The sequence below is a fragment of the Moschus berezovskii genome, chromosome 3 (assembly GCF_049115385.1).
Source record: "Moschus berezovskii isolate FMDL1 chromosome 3, NW_MosBer_1.0, whole genome shotgun sequence".
Taxonomy (NCBI): Eukaryota; Metazoa; Chordata; class Mammalia; order Artiodactyla; family Moschidae; genus Moschus; species Moschus berezovskii.
This window is the reverse complement of record NC_142462.1, coordinates 103,974,000-103,993,995: the sequence shown is the minus strand read 5'-3', so window position 1 is coordinate 103,993,995 and position 19,996 is coordinate 103,974,000. Positions and strand designations below refer to the sequence as shown.

At 43.7% G+C, this 19,996-nt stretch overlaps 1 protein-coding gene across 3 annotated transcripts in view; it reads right to left on the bottom strand.

Annotated features, from left to right (window-relative positions):
- LOC129552645 (carboxypeptidase A4-like) overlaps window positions 1-19,996 on the bottom strand; it is a 45,840-nt gene that overhangs the window by 6,630 nt on the left and 19,214 nt on the right. Inside the window, exons 1-8 of one of the 3 annotated variants that reach the window (XM_088832540.1) lie at window positions 15,965-16,101; window positions 10,737-10,818; window positions 10,201-10,335; window positions 8,876-8,974; window positions 4,722-4,823; window positions 2,818-2,922; window positions 1,932-2,042; window positions 703-793 (exon numbers count right to left, since the gene is read on the bottom strand). In XM_088832540.1, the coding sequence (XP_088688666.1) occupies window positions 703-793; window positions 1,932-2,042; window positions 2,818-2,922; window positions 4,722-4,823; window positions 8,876-8,974; window positions 10,201-10,335; window positions 10,737-10,818; window positions 15,965-16,101 (862 nt within the window). Of the gene's footprint in view, window positions 1-702; window positions 794-1,931; window positions 2,043-2,817; window positions 2,923-4,721; window positions 4,824-8,875; window positions 8,975-10,200; window positions 10,336-10,736; window positions 10,819-12,077; window positions 12,158-15,964; window positions 16,102-19,996 lie in introns of those variants that run through there. The other 2 variants (XM_088832547.1, XM_088832546.1) reach the window with 2 other exon arrangements.

Below are 19,996 nucleotides of genomic sequence, written 5' to 3'. Positions count from 1 at the left end.
GTGGGGGTGATTTTTAAATAGCTGGAACTCAGAACCCGCATCTCCTAATTCTCATTCTCTTTCCATAACATCAAAGGGCAGAGGTTCATATTTATACATCTAAGGGATGCTGGGAGGGATTGGGGGCGGGAGGAGATGGGGACGACAGAGGATGAGATGGCTGGATGGCATCACCGACTCAATGGACATGAGTTTGAGTGAACTCCGGGAGTTGGTGATGGACAAGGAGGCCTAGTGTGCTGATTCATGGGGTCGCGGAGAGTCGGACATGACTAAGCGACTGAACTGAACTGAAGGGTAAACTGCTATAGTTTAATCTTCACAACGTCATCTTACCTATTGGGGTAACAGTGCTAATTGCTCTCTTCTGTTACCGCCAAGAGCCCTTCCACCATTCAGTAACTTGCCCAGGAACCAGGACGGCCAGGTAGCAGGTCAGCCCGTGGATTTGTATAAGATAGAATAGTTGTAAAGATAAAAGTGTTCTCTCAGGAGGACAGAAACTGCTCAGTCATTCCCTTTCAAAACTACAGTGAACAATAATATAGAGGGATACACAGAGAGAATAAGGGATTTGCCCGGTTTCTCAATGAACCAGCAATGGAGATAGCCCACAAACCAGTTCCCTCACTGCCAGCTCAGAGGCCTGAGGACCAGGCTACCCAGAGATATCAGGATTTGATAACTGTCTCCCCCACCTACCTCCAAACTTAGAATCCCAATTTCTATTTGGATCAGTACCAATGCAGGTGGTTCCAGGATTTATAGACCGTGTCTTCCTCCATAATCGGTTCTGAAAAATTCACCAAGAAAGAAACAGCATTCAGAGATGGGTCAGGGCAAGAAGATGTGAAGATTTTCTTTGGGGGCCTGTGATGGAGATGGCACCATGGATGGGGCAAGCTGCCTCAAATTCTGGAGGCAACTTCAGAGATCTGGAGGATCATCAGGTTTCAGCCCTCTCTAACTGCAGAGTCTCCTCTCCTTCCCCAGAAGGGAGAATTAGCCTACTGATCAGGAGAAAAGGACTTCCCCAAAATGATCTGATACCACCTGAATCCATTGGATAATTGAAGGCTTCAGTCAAAGTGGAGCAGATGGACATTATGGGCCTCAGTGATAATTGATGTGATAGCAAGTGCACAGTAACTATTTAACCCTTGCCTAAAACATTAACCTGACTCCAATCAAGCATCTAGATCTGACCACAAGCGAATAGAAAACACGGGGGATGAGGGAATAAATTAAATGGTACAGAACAAAGAAGTCATCAAGCAAATTCAGAATGTGACACATTTTACATGACAATTTACTTGGGTTTCTCCAACAAATGAATGACATTCTAAAAGACATGTGGGAATAAGGTGGGGGTGGAGAAGATGTTGTATAATAAAAAAAGCCTGCATAGTTGTAACAACCAAATACAGGCACAGACCTTATTTGGATCCTAATTTCAACAAATTGACTCAAAAGACATTTTAAAGATAATTAGGGATATCAGATGATATTGAAAAACTTCCATCAAATTTTTTTACTGTTGATAGTGGTGTTGTTTTAATTATCATCAGCTAGAGATGAATACTAAAGAAGTTTTGAATGAAGCAACCTGATGTCTGGGATTTGCTTTAAAATACATCAGAAAAAAAAATGCATAGGAGGGAAAGAAATGAAAAGAAGATTGGTAAAGTGTTGATAATTGTTCAAGATCCATAATAGGGAGTTCATTAGACGATTCTCTATAAGAAAAAAAATATTCCCTGGTAACCCTCAACCCAGAGAATGACTGGAAAATGAGACCCCCCAAGGAAGCTCCTAAAGTGCACATTTTGTGGAATTCTTATCTAAGGTCATAGATCTATGCAGTCACAAAGCAAGGAAATCAACAAATAGGTCTTAACTCCAAGCCCAGCCCATCTGTCAGTATTACTCACGTGAGTATGAGTGTATACATATCCATCAGGATTGGCCACCGGCAGCAAGAAAATATCCATTTTCTTCAAGATGGAGGTGATGGCTTGATCTTTCCCATAATCACATGCAATCTAAGCAGAGACAATGTGCTTGTCAGCTATGTCTTTGCAGGCTAGGTTGCTAGGTCTAAGTCAGATAATCTTCCCCAGATGCCCAGCTCCTAGAACAGCATCTACCCTCGGGCAGTCTCCCTGCCACCCTTGTAGGTGCAGCTCTCTGCAAAGCCCACAGAGCACCTCAAAATCTGAGGGAACATGGCTACCTGATGACATCAACTTCAAAGAGTCCTGGGCTGCCTAGTTTATTCTTCCTTTCAGGGGGTAGGAGCAGGGGAAGGGAGAACCACACATCATAATAGTTATTAGGAGTATGAGCCCCTGTGCTAGGGTGGGGGAAGATGGATCCTCCACTCGCACCACCCCTCCTTCCCTGGAACTGGCTTAAACTAGACTTTCCAGAGGGACAGAGCATAGAGATAGCATGAGGTCCCTGAGGGCCAGGGAAGCCTGAAAGGGACTGAAGGTAAAAATTATCTGAGCCTTGCAGCTAAGAAGGCCCTGCTCCTTTCCTGCAGGACTGACTATGTGTCAGTGTTTCGGGGCCTCCTCTACAGCTCATTAGTATGCTCACTGCTATAAGCGGACTTGGCCATTTAGCTAAACTATGAGGCTGACTGTGGGGCTCTGATCTTTTGTTTCTCCAATTTGAAAAGACTCCCCCAGCCTATTGTTCCTGTGAGAGTGCCCTCCTAACCAACCACCCCCTCCCCAACTGGTACAACTGCATAGTACAGTACAGGGCACCCCTGACCCTGCAGAATTCTGGGCTAATACTAGGCGATATGACCTTTTTCGCAGTCCAGATTGCTGTGGCAGGTGAGATCCACTCCCGGGCATGGATGCCTGCATTCAGCCAAATGGCTGGCCGCTGCCTGCCTTCTCCAGTGCTGAACTGGAAGGAAAAAGAGGCCAGAAAATTACCCTCCTGTCTGGCTGTGTCTCTACTCACCTCTCCTCTCCTCTTCCCAGCTCGCCCCTATTCATTTAAACCATTTAAGATCATTCAGAGACCAAATGTTCCTAAGGGCACCATCCATTTATCAGGATTCTTCAGGTCGGGGAGCTTAATTAGCTGACTGGCAGGGCGAAATTGCAGCACCACAGCTCCAGGCAGCTTGAACCACTCCAAAGTTGGAAGCAAATGGGAAGGGGAAACAATTGCTATTGTGAATTATAATGCCAGTATGATGAGAGATGATATTATGTCTCTTAAATGGACTTCCCTGGGGGCTCAGATGGTAAAGCGTCTGCCTACAATGAGGGAGACCCAGGTTCAGTCCCTGGATCGGGAAGATCTCCTGGAGAAGGCAATGGCACCCCACTCCAGTACTCTTGCCTGGAAAATCCCATGGATGGAGGAACCTGGTAGGCTACAGTCCATGGGGTTGCAAAGAGTTGGACACAACTGAGCGACTTCACTTTCACTTTATGTCTCTTGAATGACCTCAAATGGTATCTCAACAGAGAGAGATGCAAAAGTGCATGAACCAGCCTGTTCTATCTGATGCCATAAATGAAATCAGTTTTAAAGTGAGGAAGGGAGGGTTCACTATTGCTCACTGCATGAACTGAATTCTGGCTGCTGCTTTTTAGTGTTGGGCCCCCTTGGGTCACAGCTTGATGCCAACGAAGCAAAGGTCTCCATCAGTTGGCAAATAATCTAAATTGATGTAGATTATTTGACAGCTCAAAGGCAGGTCTTCTCCCACTGGTAATTTCGCCATTATTGTAAGCCTGGATCCCTCAGGACCTGTATGGATCTAAGTGTTTGACAAATTCTAGGCACCATCACTTGTTCCATAGTTTATATCTCCAAATTCCTTTTTATTCATTTGGCTGGATTATTTCTGTAATTTATGTCACTGCCATAAATTCTTTGCCTCTTTTGCCAGTATAGACCTAAAATCTGTTAGAAATATCTGGAAATTAGTCTTGATGCAGCCAAGGATCATAGACTGGGCTTAAAATTACATCAACCCCCAAATTACCCTCCTAGATTGCTTTTCCAATAAGTACCCCTAAAAAGCAGAATGGAATTTTTAGACCCATCCCAATTTGTCCTCATATTTACAGAAGATGGGAATGGAGGCAAAAGACTGTGGCCAATCTGAAAGCTTTATAAAACACTAACCACCTCCCACTTTTTTTTTTTTTTTAATTTTATTAATTTTCTTGGCTGCCCTGGGTCTTCATTGCTCTGCGTGGGCTTTCTCTAGTTGCAGTGACTTCTCTGGTTGCAGAGCAAGGCTCTAGGGCTCACAGGCTTCAGTAGTTGTGGCACACAGGCTCTAGAGCGTCAGCGCAGTTGTTGTAGTACATGGGCTTAGTTGCCCCTCAGCTTGTGGAATCTTCTCAGACCAGGGATTGAACCCAGGTACCCTGCATTGGCAGGTGGATTCTTAACCACTGGACCACCAGGGAAGTCCACTCACCTCTTCTTGATCCTGGCTTTCAGCCAAAACTTGGAAAGGGATGTGCTCCTTCTAGCTCCATTCACAATAAGCAGAAGCAGGGGACCCTGTGTCAGAACAACTTCTAACTCGAGCAGAGGTGTCCCTACCTCACCCTCCTCCCTGAAGTCAAGGAGGTCCTTACAAGCTGCCTCTTTCAAAAGTGTGAGGGCTCAGTCCTAGACACAAGGAACCAGGAGCCTGAGTCCAGTTGGGCCCTTCAAGGTGCATGGAACCTCACCTTCAGTACATACATTGACCGGTTCTCAAATGAATGCCCAATCTCCACCGTGCTCGCCAAGTGAGGATAACATTTGACAATGTTGTCCATCTCGTTGTGAATCTGAAGTGTGAAAAAGTAAACACAGGGGCATTTAAAAAATTTGTTCAGCTCTAGATGGGTATCTGTGAACTTTATTTTATTGATCTTAACAATTTTTTTATAGTCCCCTAACCCTGGGGTTGACAATATGAAATGCTTATTATTAAGCAACTACCTAAGAATACATCTTTATGATTTTCTAGAGAAAAACACATTTTATTTGTCCACAAAATTACAGTCCATTAAATGAGAGTAGAAACACTTATACAGATACTGCTCCAAAAGTGTGGCCTTTGCACTATACTAGTCTGGGCCGTATATTATCACCCTGCTTATTTAAGTTATATGCAGAGTACATCATGAGAAATGCTGGGCTGGATGAAGCACAAGCTGCAATCAAGACTGATGGGAGAAATATCAATAACCTCAGATGTGCAGAAGATACCACCCTTACGGCAGAAAGCAAAGAGGAACTGAAGAGCCTCTTAATGAAAATGAAGGAGGAGAGTGAAAAAGCTGGCTTAAAACTCAATGTTCAAAAAAGCTAAGATCAAGGCATCCGGTCCAAACACCTCATGGCAAACAGATAGGGAAACAATAGAAACAGTGACAGACTTTATTTTTTGGGGCTCCAAAATCACTGCAGATGGTGACTGCAGCCATGAAATTAAAAGATGCTTGCTCCTTGGAAGAAAAGCTATGACCAACCTAGAGAGCATATTTGCCAACAAAGGTCCGTCTAGTCAAGGCTATGGTTTTTCCAGTGGTCATGTGTGGATGTGAGAGTTGGACTGTGAAGAAAGCTGATCACCGAAGAATTGATGCTTTTGAACTGTGGTGTTGGAGAAGACTCTTGAGAGTCCCTTGGACTGCAAAGAGATCCAACCAGTCCATTCTAAAGATCAATCCTGGGTGTTCATTGGAAGGACTGATGCTAAACCTGAAACTGCAATACTTTGGCCACCTCATGCGACGAGTTGACTCACTGGAAAAGACTCTGATGCTGGGAGGGATTGGGGGCAGGAGGAGAAGGGGACAACAGAGAATGAGATGGCTGGATGGCATCACCGACTTGATGGACATGAGTTTGAGTGAACTCCGGGAGTTGGTGATGGACAGGGAGGCCTGGCATGCTGTGATTCACGGGGTCACAAAGAGTCAGACACGACTGACCGACTGAACTGAACTGAACTGAACTGAGATAGCATATTAAAAAGCAGAGACATTACTTTGCCAAAAAAGGTCCATCTTGTCAAAGTTATGGTTTTTCCAGTAGTCACGTATGGATTGAGAGTTGGATCACAAAGAAAGCTGAGTGACAAAGAAGTCATGCTTTTGAACTATGGTATTGCAGAAGACTCTTGAGAGTCCCTTGGATTGCAAGGAGATCAAACCAGTCAACCCTAAAGGAAATCAGTCCTGAATATTCATTGGAAGGACTGATACTAAAGCTGAAGACCTAATACTCTGGCCACCTGATGAGAAGAACTGACTCATTTGAAAAGACCCTGATGCTGGGAAAGATTGAAGGCGGGAGGAGAAGGGGACAACAGAGGACAAGATGTTTGGATGGCATCAAGGACTCAGTGGACATGAATTTGAGAAAACTCCGGAAGTTGGTGAAGGACAGGGAAGCCTGGCGTGCTACAGTCCCTGGGGTCACAAAGAGTCAGACAGGATTTAGCAACTGAACTGAACTGAGTCTAGATAATCAGCAAGGGCCCCATTTAGCCAAGATTCTTGAAAGAACTCCCCTCCTTTTTTTCCATCACTTTTTCATCACTTTCCCATCAGTTAGAAAGAAAATTCAGCATGTACTATGAATCTATAAAATACCACACAAGTATATTATGTACATTATAAAACAAAAAATAGAAACGAAAGTTGTTATATTAATAATAAATTCAAATATATGTAGAAATATAAATAGAAATTGCAACGGTTTATTCCTCCACCCCAATGGACTATCTTGCTTACACCCCACTGTACAAGCACTCCACTTTGGAAGTGATTCTTCTAAAGACTTTGATCTCTCAACTGAAGAGCTGTAATAAAGCAAGGTTATGAATGCTTCCATTTGCTTTCAGTAAAAAAAAAAAAAAAAAGGGTTTGCTTTAAATGGAATTCATCCACCTTAGTTGTTCAAACTTTTTGAGGGCTGAAATAAGGAAATAAATGAATTTATATTTAGACCTTAAATTTGAAAGAAGGAGCTTTACAGAGAAGGAAAGTGTGCAATCAATACAGAATAAAATCAAGCTTAAAGGGTTTATCAGACTTGCAGTCATTATGGCAGACTGAGCAAGAAACTCGCTCTCAAATATATAGGCAAGCCAGATAAAATACTATGAAAACGAGTCCCAGCCAAATTTAAACGCCAAAAAATAAAAAAGGAAAAATTGTGCCAGAAATGAAGAGAGAGCAAGCTAACAGAGTACAGGACGAAAGATGAAGCCCAGGGCTAGATATCCGTCTTAGGTTCTGAGGGTTTACAGCAACAAGGAAGAGGAATAGAGGGCAAAGGACCTGCCTGGAGCAAGGAGCAGGTTCCAACTTGAGAGCTGTAAAGTGGTAATTACGGCCGTGAAAAGGGCCTGGAAACTCTACCCACTGACCCTAGAGAGTGGAGCAAAAGCCAGATGCCTGCCTGGAGTCATGAGAGGAAAGAGACTTACTCAGGAAAAGTTAAAACAACAAGCTGTGTCCAGACAGGGGTTGCAAATTCACATTGCCAACACGAGGGGAAAGCTCACCCGCAACAATAACAAAAGTAACTGCCACCACAGCAATATGCACAAAGGGGCTGAAATTAGAAACCCTGGCGAGACGAACACGAAATTCCCTTTCGAGACCTAAGAAGGCTCGAGTGATTGTGGGATATGTGCTTCTAAAAGCTGCTTTTAGAAAGAACTGAATGCGAGCAGCCTTCTGCTGCAAGCCAGATGACAATGATACCTCAAGTTAGAGAACAAAATTGAGTGGATAGGAATGTGGGGCTCCTCCAGCAGGCAGGTGAGGGGATGGTGTTTCCAGTATCTTGGGTGACATTTGCAACCTGTTAGCTCAGCTCAGGAGTGCCCCAAGTTAATGAGGCTATCGTCACAGGCTGCATCCCTGTGTGGGCCTCAGCTCCATTTTCGTCCGTGGCCCTGCACTGAACTCCTAACTTTATCCAGCTGTTTTGCAGATGTATGTCACTGGTCACAAGAGGGATCAAGGGGCAGCGTGGCCAAGTGTACACAATAAACAAAGCTACTGACAATCCTGGGAAAGAAGTGGAAAAAAAGCTTGGGAAAAAAACCCTCATCTGAAAGAAAAATAATTCAAAGTATATGCCTCATGAAAAGCATGCCAGGAACTCTATCTTTGGATATATATTCAGCTATAGGAAACAGAATACCAGTTTAGATTTGGGGTTTGTTCCTGAGTTAGTGGAGAGTTTCCAACTAAGGAAAAAAACATTGAGGGGCCTAAGAAAACCATAGGCTACGTGATTCAGTTCCATTCCAGTCCTTCTTGGTTCTTCAAATTCCAATATTACATTAAATTATTCTGCTCCAAATTTCTTATTTGAAGGGCTGGCTTACCTTGAAAGTCATTTATATAGTGGTTTCTAACTAAACACAGCACCAACATGTATATGGAACAAATATACATCATAAGTAGTCATGATAAATGAGTGGAAATATTTGGTTAACCTTGGAAATAATCATTTGTCTATTTGCCTGGGATAAGTAACACTTTAATCTGGGTGAATAAAGTACAGGGATTCTGGTGGAATATAACAAGGTTGAATTACGAGGACTGAAAATGGTTGCAATTACTTCATGGTTTTCTTTGAGGGGTTGCTTAAGAAAAGAAGAATGCATAGGGGAGTAAATGCTCAGTTTGCATTTCACTCTGCTCTTAGGAGATAAACAACCCAAGAATTAGAAAGAAATTGAAGTGTATACGTTTTAATCCCTCATTGTAGGCATTCTGTACTAGGGACTAACACCTCCTGGAAGTAAGGAGAGGGGTTACAAAACCCAAAAGGCCAATGATCTGATCTTCGCCTGCTCTGAAATACTTACAGCTTCCAGGGTGTGATAGGCTCCATAGTTAAAGCAATTACTGCTCAGTTCTTGACGTACATTGTGTTGCATTTGTTGGTCTTCATTATCTAAAACGGTCTAAAACAGACATGGCAACATTACAAAGTGATTCTCTGGGGACAGACGTCCATGTTGTTTCCATTCTATCTTGGGACATGGGCTGGCCAAGATGGCAGCATCCTCAGCACACATATCAAGAAGCACAAATGTCAAGGTGTAAAAGGAGTCAGATTTCTTCCCCATATCTATAAAATCTTACTTCTTGGAGCCCAACGTACATCACCTCATTCAAAACTTACTTTCTCCCTGGAAGCAACATATGTGCCATTTGGTTATTCTATACTATGAATTCTCTAGACGTCAGCCTGCATCTGGTATCCAGTGCCTCTGAAATACCCAGCTTGGGAAACCATTCAGAAACAAAGAAATTCTTACAACCACTCCTACTTTGAAGGCTCCTGGCAGATGTCTGTGACATGTGAGGATGATTAATAAGCTCACAGCTGCTCACACCATCAGGAAACTCCCAGGCCAAATCACCAATTAGTCCACAACCCACCTCGGTGAAGGAGAGAACGTAAGCCAGACACTGTCCTGCTGTTCAAACACAGCTCGTGAGGCTGGTGTCTGAGTTGGGCAGTGACACTGACTCTGCTAGGGGCTGCTGGTAACATTCTCCCTTTTGCCAACGGTGCTTATTTATTATTTATTTATTTTTGCCCATGCCACATGGCATGCGGGATCTTAGTTCCCTGACCAGGGATTGAACTTCTCCCCCTTGCAATGAAAGTATGAAGCCACTGGACCAGCAAAGAATTCTCAAAGGATATTTTTTATGACTTGCCTTCAGCACCTCCCCACCAGCACACACTCTATTCTTCCCTCCTGACTTCAAATAAGAAAAAAGAGACATAATACTTGTGAGATAGCTATGACATACCAGGCACTGTTAGGCATTTTATGCTTATTTAAGTACTTAATCTCAATTAATTGTATGAAGTAGATAAAACTATTACCATTTTACTGATGAAGGAACAGAGTCTCAAGAGGGTAATAGTTTGTCTGAAATGACACAGCCAGTAGTTAGCAAAATCAGGATTTGGATCCAGATCTGACTGGTTTGCCATGTAAGCCCTTTCGAGGAAACATGTTCCTCTAACAAGTCACTGTACTTTACTTCCATATACCTCAATGTCTTCATCTGTTCAATGGAGAAGAATAAAGCCAGAACTTGAAAATGTTCCAAGTCCACTCTGGCTGCTTGGTCCTACGCAAGACAAGTGGAGGGACCTTGGCCTACCCACCTGCAGGTCTTCAACAGCCACTAAGTACTCTAAGCCATGGTCCTCCAGGAAGGATTTGACTTCCTGCAGACTGAAAGAAGGGACCAGGACATCTGCAGGATGACCGACGGCAGAGGGAGATTTCCACAAGTCGAGCTGAATAAAAAAGAAGTAAAACCAGGTGAAAGGGTAGTTCAGGTAAAAAGCACAATGAACTCATCCTTCTAGAACAACTGCCAAAAGCCTGGGTGGTCCCTGAGAAGCTGAGTTCTGCACAAGGGCAAACTTCTGTCATTTCACAGGTTTATCTGGTCAGGCCTGCCCAGCAGGCAACACATGGCAAAGCTCAAGGAGTAACAAGTCAATGGCAGAGAGAAAGATGAAGCCCTCTGCTGAGGACCCCATCTCCCTGGAGAGCACTTCCCCACCAACTCTCTCCATTGTTCAAAGACATGTTGATTAATATAGGATTATACACAGAAACTCTTCAGGAATAACAATGCCAGCGCGCAAGAGTCTTCTCCCACCAATACTCAAAGAGAAAGAGAACTAGGTACCTTAAGGTTGTCTGAATTCACTAGCCGATTGAGTTTGCTGATCTCATCTCCATTTCTGACGTTAATTCTGAAAACCTGGTGCCTGGAGAAAGAGAGGGAAAAAAAACAAAAGATAATGGTAAGCTTTCAGCTGGCAAATAAACCCCAGGACTACTATCCCAGACATAATGAAAGGAAATGGTCTAGTCTTTGGTTATAATATATAGCCACTAAAAATAAGGCTACGTGGCAAATATGAAAAAGTGCTTATGGTATATAACTTTAAGGGAAATATTAAGTGAAAGAGCAGGACGCAAAATTGTATGTATGCCATGACTGCAAGTATGGAAAAAGCAGATGCATTGGAAGAAAAACAGACAACGGAAATATAGCAAATGCTGACAGTGCTTATGTTCGGGTCATGGGATTATGGATGACTTACTTTTTTCCCCTTGTATCTGTTTTCTGTAATGTGGTCATATTACTTTATAATGAAAAACATATATATTTTGCAGAAAGGAATGTTCCTGACCTACACGCAAAGCTAACTCAAGACATAAAGAGGCACTTCTTCACTGTCAAGGTCTAGGACTGAAACTGGCTGAATGTCCACGCTGGAAAGAGCAAGGAAAGAGAACAGACCTTCCATCCTGGGAGGGTTAGTTATTTTTCCTCTTAGCAAAGAGGGGAGAGACTGGGTGCTCTCCAGGCCCTTCCAGCTCCGGAATCCTACACAAATACATGGTGCTGGGGCTGAACTTGGGATTCATCCTCCCAATGGGGCTCTGACAGGGCCCAGAAGGAAGCTGGCCAGTCCCAAGTCCCCCTTTGTTGTTCGTCCTGCACTTGTTTCCTATACATCATTTAGCTCCCACGGCAGCAGCAGGGGTAGAGGCCCCCGAAGTCCTGTGTGTGGGTGGGAGAAGGCCAAGCCTGAAAAGCTGCCTTTGTGCTCTCAGCCGGCTCAGAGAGCCAGGGGAGCCATTAGGCCGTTGCTAGGTGACGGCCCAAATGAATCGGCACTCAACACTGTCACATGCGTCATCCCTTTGACACAAATGAATGCGGGAAGAGCTGCTGGAGACGGCTGTGGGCTGAAGGACCTGTTGACAGAGAAAATGGTTCTGTCACAGGGAGCTAAACGTGCAGCCTCACGTGGCAGATCAGCATCTCCTCATCAGAAAACCGGTCTAATCCGGATGAACTCTCAGAGCTTAACTTTGTTCTGGGAGCTTCTGGGGGGTCTCCAGGGGGTCTGGTCTAGCCTCTAAGGAGGTAACGTCCGCTGCAGAGTTGCTTCTATTGCAGGCAGCAGATTTGAAGGGAACGCCATTGCTGAAGCCTCACTTTCCCCCTGCTCACCTGGTCTCCACAGGGTCCTGGGAGGTGGACAGCCAAGTGCGTCCCATGGGAGTCTCTGAGGCCACAGTGGAGAAGCCAGTGGCTGGCAGGTATCAGCCTGAACCTGATAGACTTGCTAGATGTTGGACAGTAGCCCTGGGAAGATGGGAAATCAAACCACCATTTCCCTGATACAGGCAAGCAGCCTTGCAAAAGTAACAGGTTTAAAACAGAAGGGAAACCCTTCCTCCTAGCTGAGTACCAGGACCCATCTGTAGAACTCATGCTCTGTTCCAACCTGTCCTCAATACTCCAGAAAAAGGGGCATCTTAAAAATGGGTGTTTGCCTATTTGCAGGGCAGCAATGGAGACACAGACATAGAACAGACTTGTGGACACAGTGGGAGAAGGAGAGGGTAGGATGAATGGAGAGAGCAGCATGGAAACATATACGTCACCAAATGTAAAACAGACAGCCAGTGGGAATTTGTTGTTTGACACACGGAGTTCAACTGGGACTGTGTGATAACCTAGAGGGGTGGGATGGGGAGGAGGGCGGGTGGAATGGGAGGGAGGTTCAGAGGGAGGCAACATATTACACCTATGGCTGTTTCATGTCGATGTATGGCAGAAACCAATACAATATTGTAAAGCAGTTATCCTCCGAACAAAAATAAATTAATTTTTTAAAATGGGTGTTCTGAAAAATGCCTGTGCACTGGCATCTCTGTTAGAAAAATGAGGCATCAGTAAAATACAGCATTGACTAGAGTGTCACAAAGAGAACAAGGAGGGAAAAGGAATAGGAAGAGAAAAAAAGAGGAACACAAGAATAATGGGCTCTAAAGAATATTAAAAGCATGTTACACACTTATCCACAGCATGTGCTTTAATTCTCCCAAAGTGGTAACTACACAGCAGAACTTTCATACTCCTGGGCACAGTCCACAAGGGAGTACAGGGAATCTAATTGGCCCTGATGATGATTAAACTCACAGCTCATTTCATTACGGCCTAATTAGCCCAGCTCCAAAGGATAAAGACACATCTGTAACATGCAGACAGGCAGGGCGGAAGAGCTGTACAGAATAGTCTTTCCCCACATGTCTCTCCTCCGCGTCTCCCTCCTACACATTCTTGGCTCCAGCCTCACTCAAATCCCAAATTCACCATACATTTTGCCCTTCTATGGCTTTGCACATGCTGCTTCCTCTGCCTGGATGTCCAGCCCTTTTCTTTATCTGCCTAGCCAATCTCTCACCCAGGCTTTAGGACCAGACTTCATCACCCATAAGGTTTTCCTCAACCAGAAAAGACAATGTTAGGGACCATCTTCAGATGGCACTAAAAACTGGCAGGAGGCAGGGAGGATCTAACATTATTCCCATGAACATAAGTTCATCCATACCTAGAAGAAGAAAAAACGTTAAGTGGGTGCCAGGTGAAGGGCAGCCTTTCTCTTGCTCTCAGTATCTTTGTCTCTATTTGGAAAATGCACCCTGAGAGTGTGGGTGGTGGAACATAACCTATCTCCACCATCTGGAAATCTTTTCAAAGGTTTAAGCTCTTTCTGAAGATGGAAAATTGGCCTGGGAAGGGGGACATGCTGGGGTTTGCAGGATGCCATGTTTACCCTTCCTACTCCACACAGGTAGGTGTTCCTACAGCTCTTCTTAACTCTGGTGCTCTTCAATACCCGGACTGGCAGCTGCTGCCAACACAATGGTTAGTGATCCGCTCTCAGTCACTCTCACACTCATCTCGTGTTCTGGACAGTCAGTAGTCACCTTGGTTCAGAGCTTCTATCCCTCCCCCCTTTCACCATGTGGGTGGCCAAGTAGCATGTTCTTTGTGCCTTTCTTACTTGCATCCCAGTCAGTCTTAGAAGCCACTACATCTGAGTTGATTTCATGGAACTCTTAAATGCCTACCAGTTACTGCCGATGCTACAAGTTCTGCAACTATTTACTGTTCTCTGCTTGCCGTTCACCTTTAGGCATCCTGGCCACCATCCTATCCTTAAGATGAGTGGAGCCCAGGACAGAAGATACCAGCAGAGTGAGAGAGACTGGGGAGGTATGTGAGTTAGGTGGAAGGAGCAGAGACTGGGGGTGTGGGGGGATGAAGCCATCACTTCCATCTCTATTAGCGCTCTTGCCCCTACAACCAACCTGCTTCCTGGCAATCCAACCACTCGAATGCTCAGAGACCAACTTCCCCTTGCTCTAAATGTTCACCAAGTTGAACTATGGACCTCAGGCTATGTCTATGGACCTCAGGAAGAATTCCTCCACCTTTGCTGGGTTCCCTACTATAAGGCGAGAAAGATTTGGGGGTAAGGATGACACTATTGATTAAAACTGTCTGCAATTTGCTCAGGCACACAGCGCTTTCTGTGTAAGCTCCTATGGTGAGAACTCCAGAGCCCAGCCAAGCAGTCTTAACCCAGGTGTCCACTGTATTATGTGAGAAGTCTGTATCTTGAGAAATAAAGGTTTTTTTCAGCCATGCTAATAGGTGCAGCAGGAACCTGAGAGCTCTATGCGTCAGCCCACATAACAGCAAATGTAGTTATTACACACTTACTGCTGAGTTGCCTGTGGAAAAATCTCCTTCCCTTACCACCTGTTATGCCTAAGCGCTCTGAGCTATTTGGCAGTAGAGACCAGGTGTGAACGGAAGTCATCACCATAAAAATTACTCACTCACATATAAGTAATTACTTCAATAAACAATCTCAAAGTCCCTTTAGCCAGATAGTATAATGGACAGTAAACTAACAGATATAGACAAATCAGTTAGATATAGGATTCTTTCTGGAGATTGTCATTCAGTCGCTCGGTCATGTCTGACTTTTTGTAACCCCATGGACTGCACTTGGGTTTTGCATTCAGAGTTCCAACTCCCCTGCTTACCAGCTCAGTAGCCTTGGGAAGGTTTCTTAATCTTTCTAAGGGTGATTTTTTTTCATGTTTACATTGAGGAAAATAACACCCCTGCCTGGCAGAATTGTGTAATCCAAAAGATAATGTACGTGACAGCTTTTTGCAAATGGCAAAGCATTATGCAGTAATTAGTTATTAGAATTCAATCTTCCAGTAGGGTACCATGGCATCCTTTCATCTCTCCTACCTCCCAAATGTCCTCTCCTTTGTACACCAAAAGGCATTCCACGTGGAGCACATGTGCATGTGCACGCACGCACACAGAATGTACAGGGATACTGTTGCTTTTCACAGCTTTTCACCCATCAAATCTCCATATGCTAGAAGCCACCAAGAAGGGTCTGCCAAACCTTAACCGTTAACAGGAAGCTGAAGCCAAGAAGCCTGTGACCCAGGTTTTCCCCTAAGTATGGCAGAAACTGGGCTTCCCTGGTGGTTCAGCAGTAAAGAATCCACCTGCCAATGCAGAAGCCACGTGTTCAATCCCTAGGTCAGAAAGATCCCTGGAGAAGGAAATAGCAACCCACTCCAGTATTCTTGCCTGGGAAATCCCACGGACAGAGGAGCCTGGCAAGCTACAGTCCATCAGGTCCTAGAAGTTAGACATAACTCAGCGAATAAACAACAAAACATAGCAGAAATTAGAAACAATTGGTAATTCTTAGTAGTTCATAGCACAGGAGTAACAAAGCAGGAGATGCCTGAAACTGACCTTAGGAATAAGAACCAGGAAGAAAGATGGGGCTGGGGAGGGACCGAAGACCACCTAGTTTTGACACGACAGCTAAAACTGAGCCTGAGAAAGAAGTAATCGGTCCAAGATGATACAGGGGCAGAGCTGGGACAGGAATCCAGGTCTTCCCTCCCAGCACCATACCACCTGAGGTGCAATCAGCCATTCATGTCCAAATCTATTTGGTTCCTGTATCTCTGAACTAAGCAGTAAGTGCAAAAGGAACTTACCCAGAAAATGTTTCTCGGTCACAGATGCCAGACCCAATAAGGGCCCCAAAGAAGAGTATCCACTTCATGTTCCAAGGATACCAGTCATAGAGTGGTTGAGTCAAGCTGTATTTATAAGGAGTCTGAGGCAGACTCATGTCCTCAAAAATGCTAATATGATTCCCAAACACCCTTGTAACTCTGACAGTACATCAGGTGGGTCTTTGATGCCTCTTCCATTCCTTTTGAGTGATAAAGGCCAAGCCTCTTGACCTACAAAGTCAGGAATCTGCTCCTCAGGCTGGAAAAGTCTGTGACAAGGGTTCTGTATTGCTCAACACTTGGTTTTAAGTATTTTTTTTTTAGTAAATAGGGAAGTCCTACAGGGCTGAATAGAACTTACACTGACAGAAGAGGCCAGATTATAAACCTGAGATTGTGTTAGCTCTAGAATAAAAATAAAGACTAACAAAAAAACCCCAAGTCAACTCCAAGACCACACACTTCACACACTTGACAAGCCCTTCTCTGGTGAGAGTAGATCATGATGGAAAGTTTGTGGCTTCTGTTTTGAATCTGACACCTAATTTTTCTGACTCCACTAAAAAGGCAAAAACACATGAGGTACACGGTATAGGAGAAATGTGTTAGTCTTAATAAATTATCAGTTTTCCTTGGAATCTAAAAAGATAAGGCTTAATGGTATTATTAATAATAAGACTTACTTATATTTACTAGATTCCGAATCTGGTGTCCTTTCTACCAAATCACAGCAGAATAAGTGGAAGACACTCATGATCACCACTTCTTCAAGGACTCTGGAGCCTTTCAGTCTGTCCAAGGTGCCCCAGATTGCACAAGCCTCCCCCATCCTACTGTCCCCCCATCTACATTCTTTCTGTACTTTCTCAAGGGGAGTGGATTCAACCAAGGGTCATGGTTGACAGTGTTAAAGAAATGTTATTCTGACATTTGTTACAACTGTAAGGGAGACTTTATTCAAGATTATTGCAACAAGACTTCCCTGGTGGTCCAGTGGTTAAGACTCCATGCTTCCAATGCAAGGCGCACAGGTTAGAGCCCTGGTTGGGGAACTAAGATCCCATGTGTTGTGCAGTGTGGCCAAAAAGAAAAAAAAAAAAAGGTTATTGCAATAGAGGTCATGCAATAGGAGAGATTAACTGTGGTCAACTTCAAATCTATTAAATATAGCAGAGCAAGGAGGTCAGTGGATGGAAAATTGCTAAGAGGAGACACAAAGTATAGGGAGAATTTTTGCTTAACTGACCTAACAGGATTTGTGCAAAAGGCAGGCTACAGATTTAGACATCAATGGTGGAGAACAAGGAACCTAATCAGGTATCAAGGACTGAGGGATATAGGTATTGTTTGCTAAGACTGACTTCGGGTCCAAGGATAAAGCTAAGTAGAAAAGAGGGCTCAGGGAAGCCTGTCTAAGGTTTGGTCAAGAAGAGTTGGTCAGGAGTTGTGGAGCTGGGGGTCCTCTATCAGGGCTCTTTTGTCCTTCCAACACTGAAAATGAACTCCTAGGCCCACCCTGATCTGTCAAAAAAGCTGGGCTCTACTTCACCAAGATAGAATTCAGCCTGAGAAGCTGAGCCCTAAATCTGCAAGAAATCTGAACTAAGTAATCAAGCACTCAGAATTCCAGGCAAGCTGAAATTCACTTCCCACCCATATCTCCCAAGGAAAGCCATTAACATGAAGAAAATCCAAATCTCTAATGGAAGTCAGTGTCTAAAGAGAAATGATATGGAATCTGAGACTCAGATTGATGGAGCAGCCTGGAGGGAGGAATGTCACTGGTTTGCCATCACTAGCTTTTATCATGCAGTGTATCAGAAACAGAAAAGCAACTCAACAACGGAACCAGAGGATACAGCACCTAGCATGATACTTAGCACAATCTAGTTGCTTAACTAGTATTTATTGAATTAATAAACTCCAAAGTCCCTTTCTAGCTCTAAAATGTTACTCTATTAAGATGAAGGAGCTGATATATACCACAACATGGGTGAATCTCAAAAACATTATGCTCAGTGAAATAAGCCAGTCATAAGAGCACAAGTTCTATATGATTCCATTTATATGTGGTACCTAGAATAGGTACATTCATAGAGACAGAAATAGAAAAATTACCACAGGTTGGAGAGAGAAAAAACAGGAAGTTGTTGCTTAATGGGTAGAGTTTCAGTTTGGGATGATGGAAAATTTCTGGAGATCGATGATGGTGATGATTGTACAACACTGTGAATGCACCTAATGCTACTGAACTGCACACTCAAAATGGTTAAAATCACTTTCAGTTCAGTTCAGTCGCTCAGTCGTGTCTGACTCTTTGTGACCCCATGAATCACAGCATGCCAGGCCTCCCTGTCTATCATCAATTTATGATATGTATATTTCACCACAATTTCTTTTAATTTTTAAAGGATGTTGGTAGCATTTGCTTTAAATGGGATTTAAAAAGATAAAGGTTTTTATTTTTTATTGTTTTTAATTTTTATTTAATAAATGGTACAAAGCATAATGCCAAAAACATTAACAGTTAAAATTTCACCAAATGAAAAAATACTATATAATACACAGTTATAAAAAGCTACATTAAGTTATTTTACAACTGTCTCAAGCTGCAAAAAGAAAAAAACCCCAGTACCATACCTAAGTTATCCCTCTCTCAAAGTAATGCCATTTATGTTATAAACCATGAGCACCCCATCAAAAGATGGGAACTGCTTTTGTTAATTCATAATATATATATATATATATATATATGACTGTATCACTTTGCTATACACCTGAAACAAACAGAACACTGTAAATAAAATATAGTACAATATAAAATAAAAATAAGTAACAGACCTTTGGGGCTTTACACCGAGTGAGAGTTCCTATTAGAGGGATAACAGCACCACAGCCGTATTGAATCCACATGAAGGAGGCACATGAATGACTGGATTACAAGAGTTACAGGAATGAGAGCTGCTCACGACCCAGAAACTAGAGCTCACAGAAAACCAACAAAGGCACGAGATACAGACCATTTACTTATGAATGTGTAAAACTCAAGAAAGTCCACATTATTCCTATAACATGTTGAAAGTGCTTCAGAATTCAGACAATACTAATTTTCTTATGGTTCTGGTTAAGTTATATGTACCACTTTATAACAAATGGTAAAATCTGTAACTCTGTTCAAAGTTTTAAAAGATTACTTAAGAATGGTTTCTTGTATTTCTATGCCACCTTTATAGTTCTGGTTTCCCATTTCTTAATTAGTAAATTCAGCGTGCAGGTTTTATCCCAGGCTAATTTATACACTTCCTAAAAAGATAAAGGTTTCTAAAATAGCGGTTTGCTGTGTTTCAGGGCAACATAAAGATATAATGTTCCTAGATCAGGACTAGAAAAAGGAATAATCATAACCCAATTTTGCTTCCAATCAAAGAGCTTTTAATGGTAGTTAGTCCCCAGAGTCCTAATGGGGGTGGTCTCACACATGCTCCATGACTGTCTTCAAGCCAAGTCAGGTCTCTTTTGCTTGCGGCTAAGATCTGATCTTGGAAAAGGCAATGGCAAGCCACTCCAGTACTCTTGCCTAGAAAATCGCATGGACAGGGGAGCCTGGTGGGCTGCAGTCCATGGGGTCGCTACTAGTCGGACACGACTGAGCGACTTCACTTTCACTTTTCACTTTCACACATTGGAGAAGGAAATGGCAACCCACTCCAGTGTTCTTGCCTGGAGAATCCCAGGGACGGGGGAGCCTGGTTGGCTGCCGTCTATGGGGTCACACAGAGTTGGACACGACTGAAGTGACTTAGCAGCAGCAGCAGCAAGATCTGATCTCGAGGGAGGCCAAGAGGAGCAACCCCACATCCAAGTAGCGGTGGCTGCGTGGGCGCAGGAGGGCCGAGAGGAGCTATTCCACGTTCAAGGTCAGGAGGGGCGGCCGTGAGGAGATACCCCTCGTCCAAGGTAAGGAGCAGTGACTGCGCTTTGCTGGAGCAGCTGTGAAGAGATACCCCACGA